This window comes from Anopheles cruzii, chromosome 2 (genome assembly GCF_943734635.1).
Source record: "Anopheles cruzii chromosome 2, idAnoCruzAS_RS32_06, whole genome shotgun sequence".
Taxonomy (NCBI): domain Eukaryota; kingdom Metazoa; phylum Arthropoda; class Insecta; order Diptera; family Culicidae; genus Anopheles; species Anopheles cruzii.
The window spans coordinates 10,901,352-10,920,019 of NC_069144.1; the positions used below are offsets into that span (position 1 = coordinate 10,901,352).

General features: G+C 47.7%; 1 protein-coding gene across 1 annotated transcript; it reads left to right on the plus strand.

Moving 5' to 3' along the window:
• The first annotated feature begins 2,583 nt into the window (after positions 1 to 2,583).
• Positions 2,584 to 16,321, plus strand: LOC128278407 (eye-specific diacylglycerol kinase-like). The gene is made up of 21 exons (XM_053017136.1): positions 2,584 to 2,625; positions 2,710 to 2,743; positions 9,385 to 10,021; positions 10,364 to 10,450; positions 10,819 to 10,951; positions 11,030 to 11,233; positions 11,672 to 11,801; positions 11,872 to 12,092; positions 12,185 to 12,267; positions 12,340 to 12,514; positions 12,854 to 13,064; positions 13,132 to 13,324; positions 13,383 to 13,676; positions 13,747 to 13,970; positions 14,033 to 14,299; positions 14,362 to 14,464; positions 14,617 to 14,664; positions 14,921 to 14,984; positions 15,079 to 15,236; positions 15,347 to 15,510; positions 15,586 to 16,321. Exons 1-21 carry the CDS (start codon positions 2,584 to 2,586, stop codon positions 15,630 to 15,632), a joined length of 3,519 nt encoding a protein of 1,172 aa, XP_052873096.1. The 3' UTR covers positions 15,633 to 16,321.
• The last annotated feature ends 2,347 nt before the right edge of the window (positions 16,322 to 18,668 follow it).

Below are 18,668 nucleotides of genomic sequence, written 5' to 3' on the forward strand. Positions count from 1 at the left end.
ATCATTATGATCGAACACGACCTGCAACACCTCGCTGGTGCGGTGCGGTTAAACACATTATTGGCTCATCAATTAGCGGAACGTTTGTGAGTAAATGGCCGGAAAAAATGTAACATCAACGTAGGAGAGGTCCGGAAAAATAAAAAATAATACACCTCGTTTGTTAAAGTTTACATTGCCGTGAGCGATGGTTGATTGTGATATGTGACTGTTATAGCATACAGCATATTTACAGATACTTAAAACAGGTTTGCAGCAATCAAATCCTTTTCGACAAACTTAAAGAGGATTATAATTTAATCTGCCAAAATATCTGATTGTTGTTTTGCTGTTTGATCGTCGCATAATGTTTGTTTATATGAAAACAAAAACCCATAACTACAAACAAGCGGTTCTGCCAGATCGTAAAATCTGTCGGGCACAATTGAAGATGGCAATTATTTTAACCGAGGACGTCCTGGCGTCATGCCGACGAGACGCAGCACTTTATAGGAAAGTAATGGTTCCTCTGAAGGTGCGAAAATCCGCGCATTACATTTCATAAGGCTCGAGCCATTGGCGTGGCTATAAAATGACCGTGACTTCACTCAAGTTCGGAATTTCATATTTTTATTACTCACTCATCCTGGCTAGGAACCCTTTGTTGTCTGGCTCGTCCGTGAATGGTTTCAATTTTACTGTCGATTTCCGGTTTATCTAAAGTGGACAACATCGTAAAGAATTGCGGAAAGAATATTCATGTTTTGCATTCAGTATTTACAGGCGATTTATAAATAGATAGAAGGTTTGGTTTATTTTCAATTAATTTAAACATAATCCAAACACTATACTCTGTTGCGAACAGTCGCCGATGTAACAATGTCCGCCAATGTGTATTTTATCTACTAAACCCAATGCGGTACGTTTCGGTGCAACATAGAAATTGGAATTTTCTCTCCCATCCCGGGACCTTATTAAACTCACTCCGGGGAGTTTTGGTAACAAAACATAGTGCCAACCCTACTGCAGCTAATCATCGCCCGCTTCTAATGCACATCCGGTGCGTGACAACGAGCTCATGAACGACGCGTCGGCGAGAGATCCGGCCAGCCGGCCTCATTTGGTGCGCTGGGCTACATCTTTCAGTAATTAAAACGTGAATCAGGTACCATCGGGCGTCGTTGCCCCAACATTCGAGCATATTGTCACCGATGGCAGCAGTCCATCGAACATGTTTTGCCAATTAGTCCGATGTTATAAATTGTGGATGCAGCCCCCGATCGGGTGCGTGTGTGGTTCGCGCCTTCAAAGGGGATTTCGCAAGTCCCGAAGCTCATGCCGATGCCCGCGTGGTCGATGAACCTAGGCGAGGAATAATGGGGAACGCTCCCACCACGTCTTATGCTGCACCGCGGAGAGCCATGGATTGGATGCAGACTGCAGACTGCATAATGTCCAATAATGGAGTGGCGCTTTTAACACTATGCCCGATCTAATATAATGTGGAACGTTACCGGGCGGCCAGTGACACCGAGGCTGGCACCGAGCATATGTAAACGATTTATTAAATGTTCGTTTGGGGAGACCAAGCACCAAGAGCTTGTGTTTGGTTGTTCATCGTCCGATGCTACATTTATGCTAATTTTTCATTTTACTAAGTGTAGCGCTTTTGTAGAATTGAGATGCTAAAAGTTACTGAAATGAAGGTCGTGCATTCTGCAAAAATTACATGCCAAAGGATTGCAAGCTTTAAGGCGAGTTTCACAACGAGTAAAGGTCCTTCCTTTGGCCGCAATGACAATATATCACCAATAACACCCGACACAAATGGAGTGATCTATTGCGTTGCACTCAATGAATCTCCAAGAAACGCCCCAACTCGAGCCTTCCCATGGTGCATGAAAGAAAATAGGGAAAACCCCTTCCGACACGGTCGGTATTTGCTCGAAAGGTGTTCCTAGGCTGCGAAATTTCTCACTTCTCACTTTGGCGAAAAAAGAAAAGTTCGGGAAATGAATTTTCTCCACCGCCGGTCGGGACGTCGAGCGGCGAAAACTAATTGTGTTCCAGGTAATTTATGGCCAATCTTATGGTTCTACAATTTTGTTCCCAAAGTGGATATTTTTTGGGCTCCGGTCGCAGGACGAACGTTGCAACGACGCAAGTGCAACTGCAGTTCGATGTCAGCCCGTAGCGGCAGGCGTTCGGTTCGCTGTTTTTCGGTGCTATTTACTATCGCTTGAGAATTCATGATAAGTGATTTGAACATTTTCCATAATTTATGTAAAACGTGATGTTATTTCAGAGCCAAATGTAAAACCATTTCCAATCCTCTAATCTTGACTTATGGACATAATGTTTGGTTTTAAGCAGAAACCACGATCATATTTAAAGATAAATCCATCATTTCGCATAATCCCTGTCGCATATTGTGGTTGCTTTCCCTTTTCGTGGCACGGTACGGCTTATCATAATTTGCTGGCCGAAACACGATTTGCACATTAATAGCGACATGATGTCATATGGTGCAATCAAATGGCGAGATAAAAAATAAACAATTCAACGTACAATGGGGCTCGCTGGCTTCTGGTCCCCCCAATTCTAATGATCTTCGGTGGTGATGATCGCAGCAGTACGGGCCGACCGGTAAGTTATGGCCTCTGCCGTAGCCTCTGCCGACTTTGATCACCTCGCGCGTCGGTCGATCTTAAAAATATCTTCAACTTTCAGGACAACAGTCTACGCCTGTTCCGCGATCGTGCGGGTTGGTGCAAAATGTGAACGGTAGCTCATAAACTATGTCGAACGTTCGGATCGTAATCGACCGACGACGACGACGACGGCGAGGATCGTTATCTTAGCCCTGACTCACCGACCAAGACGAGAGATATCAATGTGATGTGATGTGCGGATAAAAATAAGCATTTGCTCACCCACCATCATTGTCGTCGTTGGGATCGATTGTTTTCAACAATTGTGAATGTTTCCAAGGCGCCAAATTACTATTACCGTGTTTGCGAGTCGCTATCGTCGATTAGAAGCATTTAGAGAAACAGGGAGGTAGAAAAACATGCGGAATGATGGTTTCACAGGAGGGACTTTGACCGCTTGCGGTGTTTGTTTTATTTGCCGACCGTCGAAAACCAACATACCAATTGGTGTAGAAAATTCCTATAAAAAATTCTTCTGTTTTTCTGTTTTCTAAATGTTTAACTATAAAATTCTTTCTGTTTTTATCAATCCCAAAGTGTTGTTAACAATCTTGTCCTCCCTTTTTGCGATTCATATACCAATCCTTTTGAGGTGAAATGTTTATGTAAAAACATAGTTGCTCCATGCCTGCAATGAGTTTACAATTCAAAAACCCTGTGCTGGTAAATGTACTAGCTGTAGCGATGTCAGAATAATTTAATTTTCAGAATATTTTAATAGATAATTTTGTATATGCAGACAAAACTCACCGCGTTGGAACTAGTACATGAGCATGTAATTTAATTATGCTGCATCCACCGTGTCCGTTAAACGGTGGCTCTCTACCCTTCCTCTAAAGGGAATAATAGTCGCCCCAGTGTATCCTGGTCAACTATCCGTGGAACAACTGAAACAGTTGTTCACGTTAAAATTGTTGTAGATGATGTTGAAATCGAATTTTGCAAGCTGTATCCGTGATGCATTTCATTACTACATTTTCCATGAAATGAATCAACGTTGAGTTGATGCTACCAACAACCTTTTCACTTGTTAAGCTTGTTTAAAGTATTCAACTGTTGTCACTAGTGTAATACACAATACAAAACAATCTTTTGCTAACACATGGGCTGATGGCTGATGGATGGATGGCATGGCTTTCAATCAATTTTCGGTATTTTTTCCCATCAAGAAGCAGTGTAACGTTAAAATACGAAATTGTGCTTGATCGATTGTTTTGAAAATAACAAAAGTAGTGTCATTTTAATAGCTTTTATTTGAAGGTTAGTACAAACCGAAAAGGCGATAAGTGCGATAAGACTAGCGCTATTTATGTGTTAGGCGCGGGACTTTTCAGCCCATGTGTTAGGTTCAATTAAAGAACGTTGCTCAACGCTGTCACCACTTAACGATTGACCACAAGGACCTGTTTAGCTCTTGAAATTTAATTAATAGTTTTAAATAAGAGAAAAATGTCCACTTTGAGTAATATTAAATGCTAGAAATGAATTATATTGAGTAAAAAAACGGTTACAATCCAAACCACCGTTAGTGTGACTATCAGTGTGTGATCTCAAGTGCAAGGCAAACAGCACGTGCGCGTAACGGTTCTTCCGGCAAGGCCAAGCGCGACCTAGAGGTGTGTAATTCGCACCGGATCTAACACAACACACACGGATCGGATTACTCTCCGACGAGGCGGAGACACTGCCGCCGCCGCAGCATCAGCACGCTTCCGACGCAATTACAAGACAGGTGACAGAAGAATAACAACAACACCACCGCCGCCGCTGCCGACACTCGCGAGTTCTGCGAATAATTGGCGATCGGATACTACCACCCAAAACAAAAGGGGTATCCGGAGTTCTGCGCAGTGTGTAACACCGCATCGGACGAACTCACACATACGTAAGCGGCTACTGCTGCGGCTGAGCACGATCATCCGCGCTCTCGTCCCGTGTCTGTCTGCTCGGTAACTGGAAAGATCGCAGTGCTCAGAACTCTCGCTCCCCGAGGCCGATGACCAAGTGTTACGTGGTGTGTTTCCGTCGTGGCCAACGGTTTCTTTCCGCGACAGTTTCGGTGATCGGTGTCCATTTCGCGGGCTGTTCACAAAGATCTTCAGCAGTGCTCGACGCGAGAAGATAAACACGCACGTGGCGGCCTACTAAAGATGCAGCGAAAATCGGAACAACGAATGCGGGACAGTGAACTCCGGCGTGTTGTGCTCTAGAAACGGTGACGTCTGCGTGAGAGAGAGTGAGAGCGATATCCGCGAAATGCGGCCGCGACACTCGTTCTGATTGTGTCACTCTCCCGTTACGATATCGTAAAACGGTGCAAAGCAACTCGCGCATCTCTCGCTCTCGTGGCTTCGGTTTATCTGTCAGAATGGTGGCGCGCGCATGTGTTGGTGTGGTGTGACGGAATGTTTTGGAAATTGAGCTCGCGGCTGTTCAGTTTGCAGCCGTAAAGTGAGGCCAACGGCGCGCCGTTCACTGGGTCCGCGGGCATTATTCTCTGTTCCAGAAGTGCGCGTAGAAAAACGACTACTATCTGTTTGTGTCCACAGTGTGCGCTATGATCATCATCATCAACAGAGCGGCCAAAGTGATCTCCATGCGCGTGAGCAGTGAAGCAGCAGCCGCCCCCCACAGGTGAGTCGCCGATCCTATTCTCTGAGTTCCGCGGAAGTCCTCGATCGCGGTCGCGCACGCAAAGAACGGCACCGCTTCTTTCTCACTCGTGCTCACGCAAAGAAGATATCATGCGGAACACGCTGGCTGGTTGGCACGCACACCACCATACAGCGCGGCGCTCGCGATCGCGAACCTCGCCGACGAGAAATACAGAACGCGCCCGCTGGGAACACGTCCATTCACGTCCAATCAAGAGAAAATGTAGAACAGGTGACAATGCGCGGCGCAGTGCAGTTTAATCACTTGAGCGGCGCGCGAGTGAAACACGACCGGAACATGGCCGTGGGTTAGCTGTAACGGAAACGCTGCAAAACTAGCAAAAAAGTGGTGTGGAATTCCGCAAAATGTGTTACTGGTGCGATCATTAGTTGACACACACCGGGACCGTGTGTGCTGTGTGCTTATCGGTGGTGAAAAGGGCGCAAAGAATCGTCCGCGAACCGCCAATTAAAGGCCCCCTCCTATCTAACGCTTTTATCGCGACCCGTCCCGCAACCCGCCACCCGGAGGAGTCGTATCTTATCCGTGCGGAACTGGAACTGGAGATGTTGCTGCTTTTTTACTTTTTGCATGTGTACCGTAAGCTTGCATCCTTCCTCGGGGCCTGTTGTTGGTATGTTTTCGTGTTTCTTTATTATTAAGCTATAGAATAAGATGCTTGCCCTTGCTCGTATGTGTTTATGTGTTGTGCCTTGTGAAGCGTGTTGTGAAGCATCAACAGAAAATAACAATAACCACCCGACACTTGTACTAACAAAACCGGCATGGAGAGAGGAAAATCGTGGTCGTGGTTTCCCAATAATATGGTACCGACCACGTGCTCGGAAGCACGTGTTCTGCGCAAGCAGTGTTGGAAACGTGAATTACGCTCGTCGCTCCATTCGCCGACCCTATAATCTCGGACTTGGCCAGTCTCGTTTCGTAAGATAACAAACTTCCTCCGGAAAAACACTACGGGGGACAGAGAGAGCGAGAGAGTGCCGGTTCGACAACGTCGTTTGTTTGTTTTTGGGATGAAGAATGATCAAACAACTTCCTGACGACGGTGGAATCTTATTTACAAAGATGCGCTAATTCGTGGCCCCGCCGGCCTTTTTCGCGCATTCTTACGACGGCTCCGCTCCGTTGGATTCTTACCAAAAAGTCCGATGCCCGATTCCGAGGTCACCTGCGAGCTACGCTCTAAATGGTGTGAAAAGGATTTACATTTCTGTCGCCGCGCAAAACAAAACGAATTGACAAATAGCTGTTCTTCGCAACGTCGCCAATAAAACGACGCCCTACAACGCAAACCGGGTGCGACCTCTAGAGAGTCAATGAGTCACTGGCGATTCGAGAACTAGTCAGAGCCTAAAGCGCTTCCAACGCCACCGAATGTCAACATGGACCGGCTCTGCCCGCGCGACGGTGATGTCAACGTCTGGGAACCTGACCCGACCCAGTGTTGGGCTGTTTTGGGGGATCTGCTATGGCGCGTCATCACCCAGAACTGGCTCTCGAACGTTCGCCAAGCCCCGTTATGGAGCGGCACACCGAGCGACGGGGGCGCCAAGCAGTTAACCCTCGCGCCGCGGACCCGCAAGCCCCGGTGCGGGGCACAGCCGGGGGTCAGCCGGAAATGAATCGTGAACATCCGAGCATTCAAGCCGATGACTTTGAACTTCAGAAGGTGCCATACCGGTCCAGCGTAATACACTTCGTGTATGTATGAGTTCCGTCGGCACGCCATGCAATTATATGCTTCAGGTTTTTAAACCGCTCGCAATACCCACAACCTTGTTGCGAATAAAGATTAATTCGCGGCGTATTGTATCGTTCACAAGTTGGAATGGATTTACCTTCGTGATTGTTTTTTACCTCTCGCATTTGCCCTATTTTGTGTGCTGTTAAATGCGTACCAGGAAATATTTATGCATGCGCTGCTTAAGGTTTGCTCACCAGCTCGGAACCGAATGAATAAAATTTAATTCTTTAAAACCGTTTTTTTTTTCAACTACAAAACTAACCACTTAAAACTAAACGCCTGAGCCATTCTAGATGAGGCCTTGTGGATACCGCATGTTAGAGCTGCCTTTACCGGCATCGCTCATAGAACCGGCCTCACCGGTAACTGCCTGCATAATAACAACGCATCATAACCCTGCGATGGCGACCCTTGCGACCATCATGAGGCCTTGAGCTTGAGCTCTCCCGGGAGGCCGTTTTCGGGGAAGGTCCACCCAAAACAAAAACCGCGACCGACGTCGTCGCATTTCCTTTCTCCGTAATTAAATTTACGTAACATTTCGGGTCGCTAACGCATCCTCGCATCGTTCGCTTAAGAGACTAAATCGAATTGCTTTGATCGGCACCGCGTCCGCAGCCGGAACCAGTCGGAATCCGGGACTACGGGCTCACGGTGCGCTCGCAGAACAACCCGTGCTTCTGTGAATCGAGTGAATTGTGTGTACAGAGTTTGAGAGTGTTTCTTGTAAAAAAAAAATTAAAAACAAAATCGCCTAACTGTGAATACAATTCTGAATCCAATGTATGCAAGCCCTCGGCCAAGCGGAGGTTAAACTGGTGACTGTGTTGAGAATATGGAGAGCAACATGAGTGAAAGCCATCGGAATGATTCCGTTGGAGCATCGGAAACGGTCGATGAGGCCGCGGGGTAAGCCGTAACTTTTTGTTTACTCAAATCGGTAATAACCTCTATCACGTAGGATTTTTCAGGCCACATATAACCAGTTGATCGATAAGGCATGCTCTCTTTTGACAATCAAATAAATAACAATATCAAAATAATAGATTGAGGAGTTGGAAAAGCATATAAAATATAGTTTCCTGTTCGTTTTATAAGAATTAATTTTGTTGGTTATCCGCTGGCGAATATTGGTACAGTTTCAAAAATATCCAAAAATTTTATCTTATTTAAGCTTCAGAGTTCCCTAGAGTCTTCGAGGCATTTCGAGATCTTCCTGCATATTTTTCGAATTACAACAAAATTTTATCCTATGCGCCAATCATTAACATAATTGCTCCTGCACAATTATCATAAGTTCTATGATCTTAACTTGAATATCGGTACGCTCAGTATCAGTAGAGCCTCTTGACTGATAAAACGACTGACGACTGTTTCAGTAGTGCCTCTTGAGTAAACAGAAAGAGACGGTTCATTAGTTACAAACTTGAGTTAGCACCTCTAGTTTTGGCTGAGTCCAAGGAACTGTGGACTCCGACAGCTAATCGAATTAAAGGCTCAACATGGCGAACAGTTGGCCGATGTGCACTATGAGCGCTGCCAAGGTAAATGGTCAAAATTGTCTATCTCATCGTCTAACTTTTCTTGCTTTGTCGTACATTAATTGCCAGCTTCGGGACTTTTAACCATTTTAATTCTGGATGGAAAAACAGTTTTTTAATATTATTAAAACTGACCTAGTTAATACCAAGTGTCCCATGGTCCACAGTTAACATATCAGAGCGAACAGGGTTTGTTGGCCTCGTTTTCGCACCGCCATTCTGGCATTTGACCCTAAGCAGAAGCCCTCTAAGCTTCACCTGTCCCTGCTCTAATGCTACCGGCACAGGTTTAATGAGACGTTCCTGCGGTCCGTGGCTCATTCCTGTTGCAGAGTTCTTGCGGTGGCGTGCGCGTTTTTCGTTGGCTTTCGTGGCTTTTCGCTGGCTTGGTGTTAATTTTGTGGCTGCCACTTGGCCCTATCTGTGCGTAACAAAGTGCGATCATTGTGCTCAAGCTTTGCATCTAATCTAAGGTTCTGCAAGAACTGTGTCTTGAGGTGTGCTCTGGAAGAAGTGCTTACGATCGCAGGATATCTTATCGATAGTCGGGTGTTTCGTTTACATTTCTACGCGAACGACTGTCCTCTGGACCAGGAATAATCTCAAGAAAAGCTTTAAGTGTCCCACTAAATCGTCTCCGTTCAGACAGAAAGCAGTTAACTAAGTGTCGTGTCGTGAAATCTCTGTGGTGAAGTCTTGTGGTTCGGTGTCCGATCCGTCTCGCATGCTTAAGGTGCTGTCGATCGTTGCAGTGGGAACACCCCGTCGCCAGCATCGGCCCCGGCGTCACCAGCGTCCGTGAGGTCGTCCTGGTCGGTAGACTTCTCCAGTGCCTCACCGGAAGACCTCGATCGGGACAGCAGCGACAGTCACGGTGCGGGCCGTACTCCACCACTACCGCTGGCCAAGTTCTTGGATCAGCAGGAGGCAGCCCTAAAAGTGCCCCAGGAGGGAAAGAAAACCGACAAGTCTTTGCCAACGACACCCGGTACCCTGGCCAATGCATTTGGTTCGACCGTAACTCGATTAGTGTGCCCGTCGGTGGACATCTTCCAGACGCTCCTCGATATCCAGACCGCGGAATCGCGAAATCGGTCACTGTCGTTGACCGGCAACGGAACAACTGACCATAGCGTCTTAGCCGCCAGCGGGTGTGCCCGTTCGGATCCTGGGACGCCGGCATCGCGCAGGATGCCAACGCAAACGGCTGACCCACTGACCGCTAGCGATCAGTCACCGGGAGGCGCAGGTGACGATCCGGAGGTGGTTAAGGCGATGGCCACTCTGGCGGTTCCGGAATCCATGGACGACGAGCCACAGGGGAGCGGGGACGAAATGGAAGAGGTAGACCCCGACCAGGAGGATGCAGGGTAAGTTGGCCACTCGGGCTACTACTGCTGCTGCTGTCACCCTGAATGGAGGGGCGCGTGTGGACTTCAAGATACCGCGCAGAAAACCTTGGTCCAAAAATCCAATTTACGGAAGACTTCCTCGGTGAAGAAGTCATGCGTCCCCGTCTGACGCATGTGGTTTTAATCTAATTAACCCATGTAAACACAGACCTAGTTGCCCTGTGAGTGGGATAGGCATCGAAGCCATCCAGATCGCGACTTGCGACTTGCGTTCAAAGTCTGGAGCGAACCTCGAAGTGATCCTGTACCCATTGGTTCCCGTGAACTGATGATGAACTCTGTCTGTCTGTCTCTTCCCAGATTGCTCCACCTGGCTCGCCTCGCTTGTCGGGTCCAGTTTGAACGCAACGTTCACGATTACGAGCGGGGACCAACGGAACCCAAATCGTGAGTTTTGTTGTATCGCGTCCCGCGGTGCGCCTTGTTCCGCGTGCGCCACGTTGTAACGTCCTGTGTGTCACTGTTCGTTTATGGCACAGAATTCCATTTGTGTGCTGTCTCTGTAGGTGTGTTTTGTCCCGAGTCCCTCGAGGGTTGTCATGTTCCAAAAAGTAGCGAAGAGGTCTCATAGTAGAGGATTCACGAGGTGTCATATTACGTTCTCATTACGTCCATTCTATGATCCGTTGTCTGTGAGCAATAAAAGATCACACGCATCGCGGGGCCTTCTCGTTTTTTATTTTGCTCCTTCTCGCACAAAGTGCGCCATCTTTCCCCCAAAATCACACAAAAGGATTGTGTTCTTTCCATTCCAGTAATTCCTGTGGCGACGGGGGCCAACTGCGGTGCACTCCCGACTGGAGCGAAAATGCCATTTCCGGGGAGCATCTCTGGGCGCCGGCTTCCGTGTCCGGCGAGTGTTGCAGTCTGGGTGAGAGTGAGTGTACGGTAAGTACGCGGACAATATTTTGCAATCGTGGCCATCACCGGGACTTACCTACCTGTCCCCTAATCTCCTGCGCGCAGAGGCACGGGACGCGGTTCAAGTGTTCCGCGTGCAAAAACACCGTCCACATCAACTGCATTCCGGCGCTGGCGGAAAAGGAGCAGCTGCGGTGTAAGCCCACGTTTCGGGACGTTGGCGTGCGGCAGTACCGCGAGAAGACGACGACCACGCACCACTGGGTGCCGCGGCGGGCGGAGAAGGGCAAGTGCAAGGCGTGCAGCAAGGTCAGTAGCTAAATAGTGCGACCACTAGGAGCTTCTGTCCCTCGGGTCGCAGTGACGCGACATCTATTTATATTAACACTGCAATACTCTTCTCCGGAAACACTGTAACACGACGGAGCTGGGTATTTCACGGAGCACTCACATGGCGCACGTTCACAAAACGTGAACCAAAACAAGTTTATAACCGGTCCCTCCCGGGGTTGGTGGTCAGCGAGCAAACACTTCCGATGGTCCGCGAGCAGTTTACATCTTGATTAGTGGCTTGCTTGGATCCACAAGCGGTGAATGACATGAGCGCTCGTGTGGTGCTTCTGTGCTCTCTGCTTGTAATCTCAGTGAGCGACGTCCAACAATTTTCCACGAGATTTGATCTTAGAGCAAAATGATGACTCAAAAAAGATTTTTAAACGACCGTTTAATACAATACCCGTCTTTTAGGCCCTGCAAGCCAAGCTGTCGTTCTCGTCGAAGGAGATCGTCGCCCTGACCTGCGCCTGGTGTAAAGCTTCGTACCACAACAAGGAATCCTGCTTCACTTCACAACGGCTGGAAGAAGAGTGTTCACTCGGTAAGGAGTGTCCCGTAAACCGCTCAGTCTCCGAACAGGCTCCATTAAACAGACTCCCCTTTCGTCTCAGGCATCCACAGTGGCATCGTGGTGCCTCCGTCGTGGATAGTGAAGCTCCCGCGCAAGGGAGACTTCAAGTCGTCGCTCCGCAAGACACCGCAGAAGCGGCGAAAGAGCTCCAAGGACGCTGCGGCCAGCAAGGAACCGCGCGCGTTTGCGATCAAACCGATACCCACGGCCAACGTGACGCCGGTGCTGGTGTTCATTAATCCCAAGTCCGGCGGGAATCAGGTGAGACTTAGGGCTCCTCCCCAAAATGCTTGCGAAACGACCTTAATGGTTTTGGGTTTTGTAATGTCCCCCGGGTTCTGCTGCTGCTATAGGGTGCTAAGCTGCTGCAGAAATTCCAATGGCTGCTAAATCCTCGACAAGTATTCGACCTAACCCAGGGTGGACCCAAGATGGGGTAAGTTTTCCGGGTTTCCGCGCGCCCAAGCCAGGCCAGCGCTCACATTCATAAATATCCCCCGTTTCGCAGACTGGAGCTTTTCCGGAAGGTACCGCAGCTTCGGGTGCTGGCGTGCGGTGGCGACGGTACGGTCGGCTGGGTCCTGTCCGTACTGGATCAGATTAACTTTCTGCCACCACCGGCCGTCGGTGTCCTGCCGCTCGGCACCGGCAACGATTTGGCCCGGGCCCTCGGTTGGGGTGGTGTAAGTATCCTTTTACAGAGAGAGAGAGAGAGAGAGAGAGCGCGAAAAGGGAGCATATTTAGACACTCGGTTAATGCGTTGCATCCATTACTGTGACCGACCTTCCATTTCGAGGGCGCCAAAAGGGGTCAGGGCTCCAGAGCGGGAGAAGGCTATTAGAGAACTAGGAAGCTCTCTTAATCTGCCCCCCGCTTTGCGAGCAAAAAATAGGGGTTTCGCAAGTGGAAAGAAAGGACCCTCAAACGGCGATTCCGTGTCTAATCTTTTATTATTAAATTTTGGGCACCAGGAAGAGAATATCTTTTAAATCTTTTGTGTCCAAATCACTCCTGGTTGTAGGGCTACACGGATGAGCCGATCGGTAAGATCCTGGATAACATCGGGAACTCCGATACGGTGCTGCTGGATCGGTGGTCCCTGAAGGTGGAACCGAACACGTCCGCGACGAACGTGGCCGATGGTAAAGACAATCTGCCCCTGAACGTGGTCAATAATTATTTTTCGCTTGGCGTTGACGCTCACATCGCGCTGGAATTCCACGAAGCTCGAGGTACTTATCGGCCTGCCGATTGATGACTCATAATCGGTCTAACTCACGATGTAACGCCCCGTTGTAGAGGCCCACCCGGAGAAGTTTAATTCTCGGTTGCGCAACAAGATGTTTTACGGCCAGGCCGGCGGAAAGGATCTGCTGAAGCGCAAGTGGAAAGGATTGGCCGAGTTTGTGACGCTCGAGTGCGACGGCAAGGACCTGACACCCAAGCTGAAGGAGCACAAGGTGCACGCGATAGTATTTCTGAACATTCCAAGGTGGGTTTTACTAAAGCTAAGCTGGGAATTTCATTTTAATATTTTGTTGCTCCGGCAGCTACGGTGGTGGAACCCATCCGTGGAACAAATCCGGTGGCCAGTTCGAACCGTCCACGGACGACGGTATGATAGAGGTGGTCGGGCTGACGACGTACCAGCTACCGTTGCTACAGGCGGGCGGTCACGGGACCTGCATTGCCCAGTGCAAGTCCGCCAAGATCGTCACGTCCCGCACGATACCAATGCAGGTGGATGGCGAGGCGTGCAAGCTGAAGCCATCCAGCATCGAGATGACGCTGCTGAATAAAGCTGTGATGCTGGCCAAGAAGAAACCGGGTCGAGCGAATGTGATGTAAGTAGCCGCACTTTGGAACGATAGATTGTCGGTCGCTTATTTCTAATGTGTCTTGTGGGTCTCAAAGGCAAGAGAAGCTGGAGTCCCTCAACCTGAGTCTGATGAAAATCATGCTGGGCAACTACGAGCAGCACCACTACGACAAGGATCGGCTGCGCCAGTCGGCGGTCTCGCTGGGAACGCTGGAGGTCCCCGTGACCGACCTCGAACACATCCGGGTGCTCATCAACAAGTACTGCAACGACCTGCCGGACAGCCCGAAGCTGTCCCCCGACTGGTGTTTCATCGATTGTAAGTTAGCGACGCGTTTGGTCGTGCCGTTACTGATTTCTCGAACACCCTTCGACATACAGCTTGCACTGCCGAACGGTTCTTCCGGATCGATAGGGCGCAGGAAAATTTACATTACATCACCGACATAGCGAACGAGTGCGTGTTCGTGCTGGACCAGGAAAGCCCAACGTTGCCCCACACACCGGAAGCGGAGCAGGAATCGAACGTAGATTCGGGCGAACCGCAATCACCGGGCGTTAACTCGCTGAACCGCTTGGTGGCCAGTCAACAGTACGCGGCTGAATCTCGCGGCTCGCCAACGATCGCCAACATTCCGTCACGCAAAGGTACCTGTTCCCCTTTCTGAATCGTCTATTTTCGCTTCTATTTATTCTTCGTCGCTCTAAAGAATCTCCAGGATCCCACAGCTCCCGCGAGGTACAGGGATCGGAACCGCGCCAGAGTGGAATCGACAACGAAACGAGGCTGGAGCAGATGGTTAATTTTAAAAGGTAGGTAGAAGATTTCTTGTTCCTTATTTTGATAAATGGTTAGTGCACTTGCTAAATAGTGGAGTTCCCTTAAAATATTTAAAGAGATAATCTAACAAAGCACTGCGAACTAACCGTTTGACCGTACTTCTGTTCCTTTACACGCGCCATAGCTTCCACGAACGTTTATTCGGCCTTAGTGAGGATGCTTTTGGTTTCAGGTAAGCGCATTTTGAAGGTTTCTCTAACAGCATACAATTATTTCTTTAAACAAATAGAATTATTCGTGGAAATATCATCATTTTTGTCTGCATACCACGACCCTTACTTTGGCTTATCAGTTTTGCACTTTATCTAACAATAAAAAGTTGTTAATTGTGAAAAAGGGCACCCAAAACTACTCCATTACTTTACTATCGTTTGTTAATTATTGTTAAACAATCATCTTATCTTTAATGAATAATTATCTCTTGATAGCAATTTGCTGGAGAAAACCACGGACGCAGTAATAAAGGCAGCCAAAGCAAGTGACCTTGTGTTGGTGAGTCGTGTGAATTTTTGTATATTTTTTACCGTGTGTTTCGCAAAGGCAAAAATATGATGGAGTTTCTTTATTTTTTTACTATTGGACACAGCTGACGGACCTGCACCTACAAGGCTACTCGCTGCTGTCGATCGATGCCACCGGTCAAACGGCCCTACATCACGGTGCCCGCTGTGGCCACAAGGACATCGTTCGCTACATCATTTCCTACGCTCCCAGCTCGATCATCAATATGATCGATAATGAATCGTAAGCCCCCTTTATGCTCTCTGGTCAATTTAGTAATTATTGGTTGAAAACTTTGTTAGTCACAACTCAACTCTCAACACTCAACACTTTTAATGGGTTATTTCTCACAGTGGGCAGACAGCGCTGCACAAAGCGGCCGCTAGCAAGCAGCGAAGCATATGCTACATGCTTATCGCGGCCGGTGCAAGCCTTAGCATTCAGGACAATAACGGGCGGACGGCCCGAATGTTGGCCTCGGACGTGGACGATTTCGAACTAGCCTTGTATCTGGAAAGTAAGTATCTGAGCCAATAAACCTAACTTGCCCTTTAAGCTATATTTTGACCCATTTTTCGTTGCCAATCCATAGATCAGGAACAATTCCAGCTGTTGGACCACCGGAGCGGTGCCTCGTGAGAAGTGCAGCGTAACTGCTTCCAAGTAGTCCACCATTTGAAACTTCTCTCCTAATGCTGCCGTTGTAAACTTCGTTGCCGTACGTAGAATCTCGTGTTATTTAATGTTACTACTTTCTCAGCCAACCAGACCCGTGGGGGGCAATAACAACCGTCCATGACTCCTCCTTGCCGTCACACGTTAGCAGTAAGCGCGAGAGAGACTCACGGGAATCGTTCGAACCAGTCACCGGATAATCCCCGCGAGAGTTTATTTATTAAAACTGTTGGCTAGCGATGTACCTACTACTACAATGTTTGAAGCGAGAAGCACGGCTTTGTTTTTAACTTTATGATTTTAAACCTACGATGATCTGTGAAGACATTTAAAGACAGGCTTCTCGTGTATTACTTAATTTTTAGACGAACCACACAAAAGATACGGTCACTTTATATTGGCGACCATTTTATAAGTTACTAGAGCAAAAACAGTATGCAATTTTCAGTATCACGTTTTAAGTGTATTTTCGTTTCACGTTGAATTAGCAAAGATCGGGACCACCAAAAAGGCTAACGCATGCAGCGGATCGAACGAAAAGAATTAAACTGCTAAAAGACATCACTATTTATTAGATACCCATTGATGTAAGATGAATTTTTAATAACGAAACAGTTGAATTGTTGATTAATAAATTAAGAGAAATTAGTGGAACCAAGTAAACCAAGTGTTTTCCTTAGTTTTGGGGTTTATGTTTTCAGCGGACATCACCGTAAAGTAGCCGAACTTAAAGTCTAGGTTAAGTTTAGACAATATCCTTTATCGGAGCTGCTTCGTTCGTTAAGGAATGTCCATTGTTGAATGAAGCATTGCTTGGAAATCACTTAACGAACGGTGCAACCCCAACAAATTATGTGCTCTAGACTTCATTTAGCTCCATCCACTTTCCTGGCCATCTAGTCGTTTGTTCGTGATTCGCGAAAAAACGGGCAAAAAGTACTTCGTTTAATATCTGACTCTTATTTGGAAACTTTGCGAAGCGTAATGCGTCTCTGGCCATGGATACACGAATGTCAATCGAACGGAAAGCGTGGATTTCTCTATTCCGCTTTCGTTCTCTGTCCAGACGCGTGGAAGAATCCCTCCGTAAATTAGGAACACGCCTCGTTGAAGTGACGTGAACCTTGTGATGAAATGAATTCAAGACTTTTCTCCTCCTGGTCGATCCGGATCGACCACCCGGAGAAAGAGAAGATGCTTGTTGGTTCTTTCTCTTCGATTCGCGCCACCGTCGGAAGTGGCGCAGCAAATAAGCTCACATAATATTTTGAATGAAAATGAAATCCCGCAGCAGGCGACTTCTTTGGGAACGTTGAACGCTGTTCTATTTTTCTGATTCGGATGAAGAATATACAAGCCTCTCTGATGGAAGGTCCACTATTTGTTTCTCACATTTTCAGCAACACGCACAATAAATCAGTCAAATCATTTCCCTTTTATTCAAGAAATCATGGACAGTGGTTCTTCGAGACAGGATTCTTCTTTCGAGATAGATTGATGCTTCATTCTTTATAACTGCTCCAAGAACTACTTACGACCGCCACGGAATCCACAACGCTGAAAATATGAGATACAGTAGTAATAGTATTGCCAACAATAGTATTGTAAGTGATGGAGCGGACGGGGCGTAGCAACGCTCGACGCTTACGAATTCAAATTGCGTTGACTCGGAGACGACGCACTCTTTTTCCTGTTTCTTCGGGGATTTCTCATCCTGTTTGCGACGATATTCAGCGCGATCATTGCGCGCATCCTTTACGGAGCACGGCCCTTGGCGGCGCACGGCAGATGGCGGCGCACGACTTGAGCCTCCGATGAGCGTCTCTGGAAGTGCCTCGGCCTCCAAGTGCAGATAACTACGCAAATACTCAATCCCCTCGTTGTTCAGATACCAGTAGAAATGGCCCCAGACGAACCGCTCTTTCACTAAGCCTCTCGATTTGAGCGATTGCATCGATTTTATGAGGTGCAGGTTAGGGATATCCAGCTCCGGATGTAGCTTAGCGCGTTGCTTTGTCACCATCACGCCATCGTTGAACAGCTTCCGATAAATTGCGGTACGGTGTTGTTTCGGCATGAACATTTTCAAAACGTTACGGTTTTCCTGATGACAAAGCGAAAATTGGTGTTAGACAAACTAAAAAACCCTACTCAAAGAAGTTTTCTAATCACTTTTATCTGCTGTTTAAAAAGAAATTTACGAAGAACAGCTCCAGCTTGGAAATGGCTCAGTGAGTCACCGCCTGCTGTTTGAGAATGCGCTTAAAAATTTTCGTATTACGCAGTTCCTTGGAAACAAAACATCGAAAAACATCGCCACTCTAAAGCAAACGTCAAAGTCAGGTTTGAAATGGATCCGTTCGGATGGAGACCGTTAAATACCACATTTAATTCAAAAAATATAATACAAAAAACTGAACTTAAAAAATTGCGCTTGACTATTTTCGAAGACCTTCAAAATGTGCTTTCGGTTCTGCATTTCCACACATGCTTCGGTGAGTAAAACCCATTTTGAGACCACCTTCAAAATCAATAAATCCTCTTCCTTTTATCAAAATCGACTTTAAAATGCAGCACACAACAACGTATACCGTTTTCCGCCTGTATGAACCTGTCTCTGGAGCCGATGGCGCCAGCGACAAGTTGACACGGTACCCGCACCGCAGCACTGCAGCATTTTAATCTTCCGCCGGCTACGTTGCTGCCCTCGCCGCTGATGCTGCGTGCACTGATTTGCATAATTATTTATTACAAGAATAATCCAACCTGATGGAAAACGACATCTCCAATAGTGAGTCCACTTTGGAACAACGCATCCGGTGCCCGGGCTCCGGCTCCGGAGCCATGATCCGGGTTATCTTTCGTCCGGCGTCCGGGACCGAGCTTCGATGATGATGGTTAAGAAAGTTGGAAATTAAATGATGCCACCGCTGCTCCGCTCCTAGACTCTCGGTGTCTGCGCGGGGCGAGACCTTCCACCTCATATGCTACGGGTCTATG

What these genes read in the sequence shown, in the direction of transcription:
- LOC128278407 (XM_053017136.1), top strand. Translation starts at nt 2,584, where the DNA reads ATGATCTTCGGTGGTGATGATCGCAGCAGTACGGGCCGACCG. An exon ending in AGTGCAAGGCGTGCAGCAAG is followed by an intron (nt 11,234 to 11,671) that starts GTCAGTAGCTAA and finishes CCCGTCTTTTAG; the next exon opens with GCCCTGCAAGCCAAGCTGTC. An exon ending in CAGATGGTTAATTTTAAAAG is followed by an intron (nt 14,465 to 14,616) that starts GTAGGTAGAAGA and finishes CACGCGCCATAG; the next exon opens with CTTCCACGAACGTTTATTCG.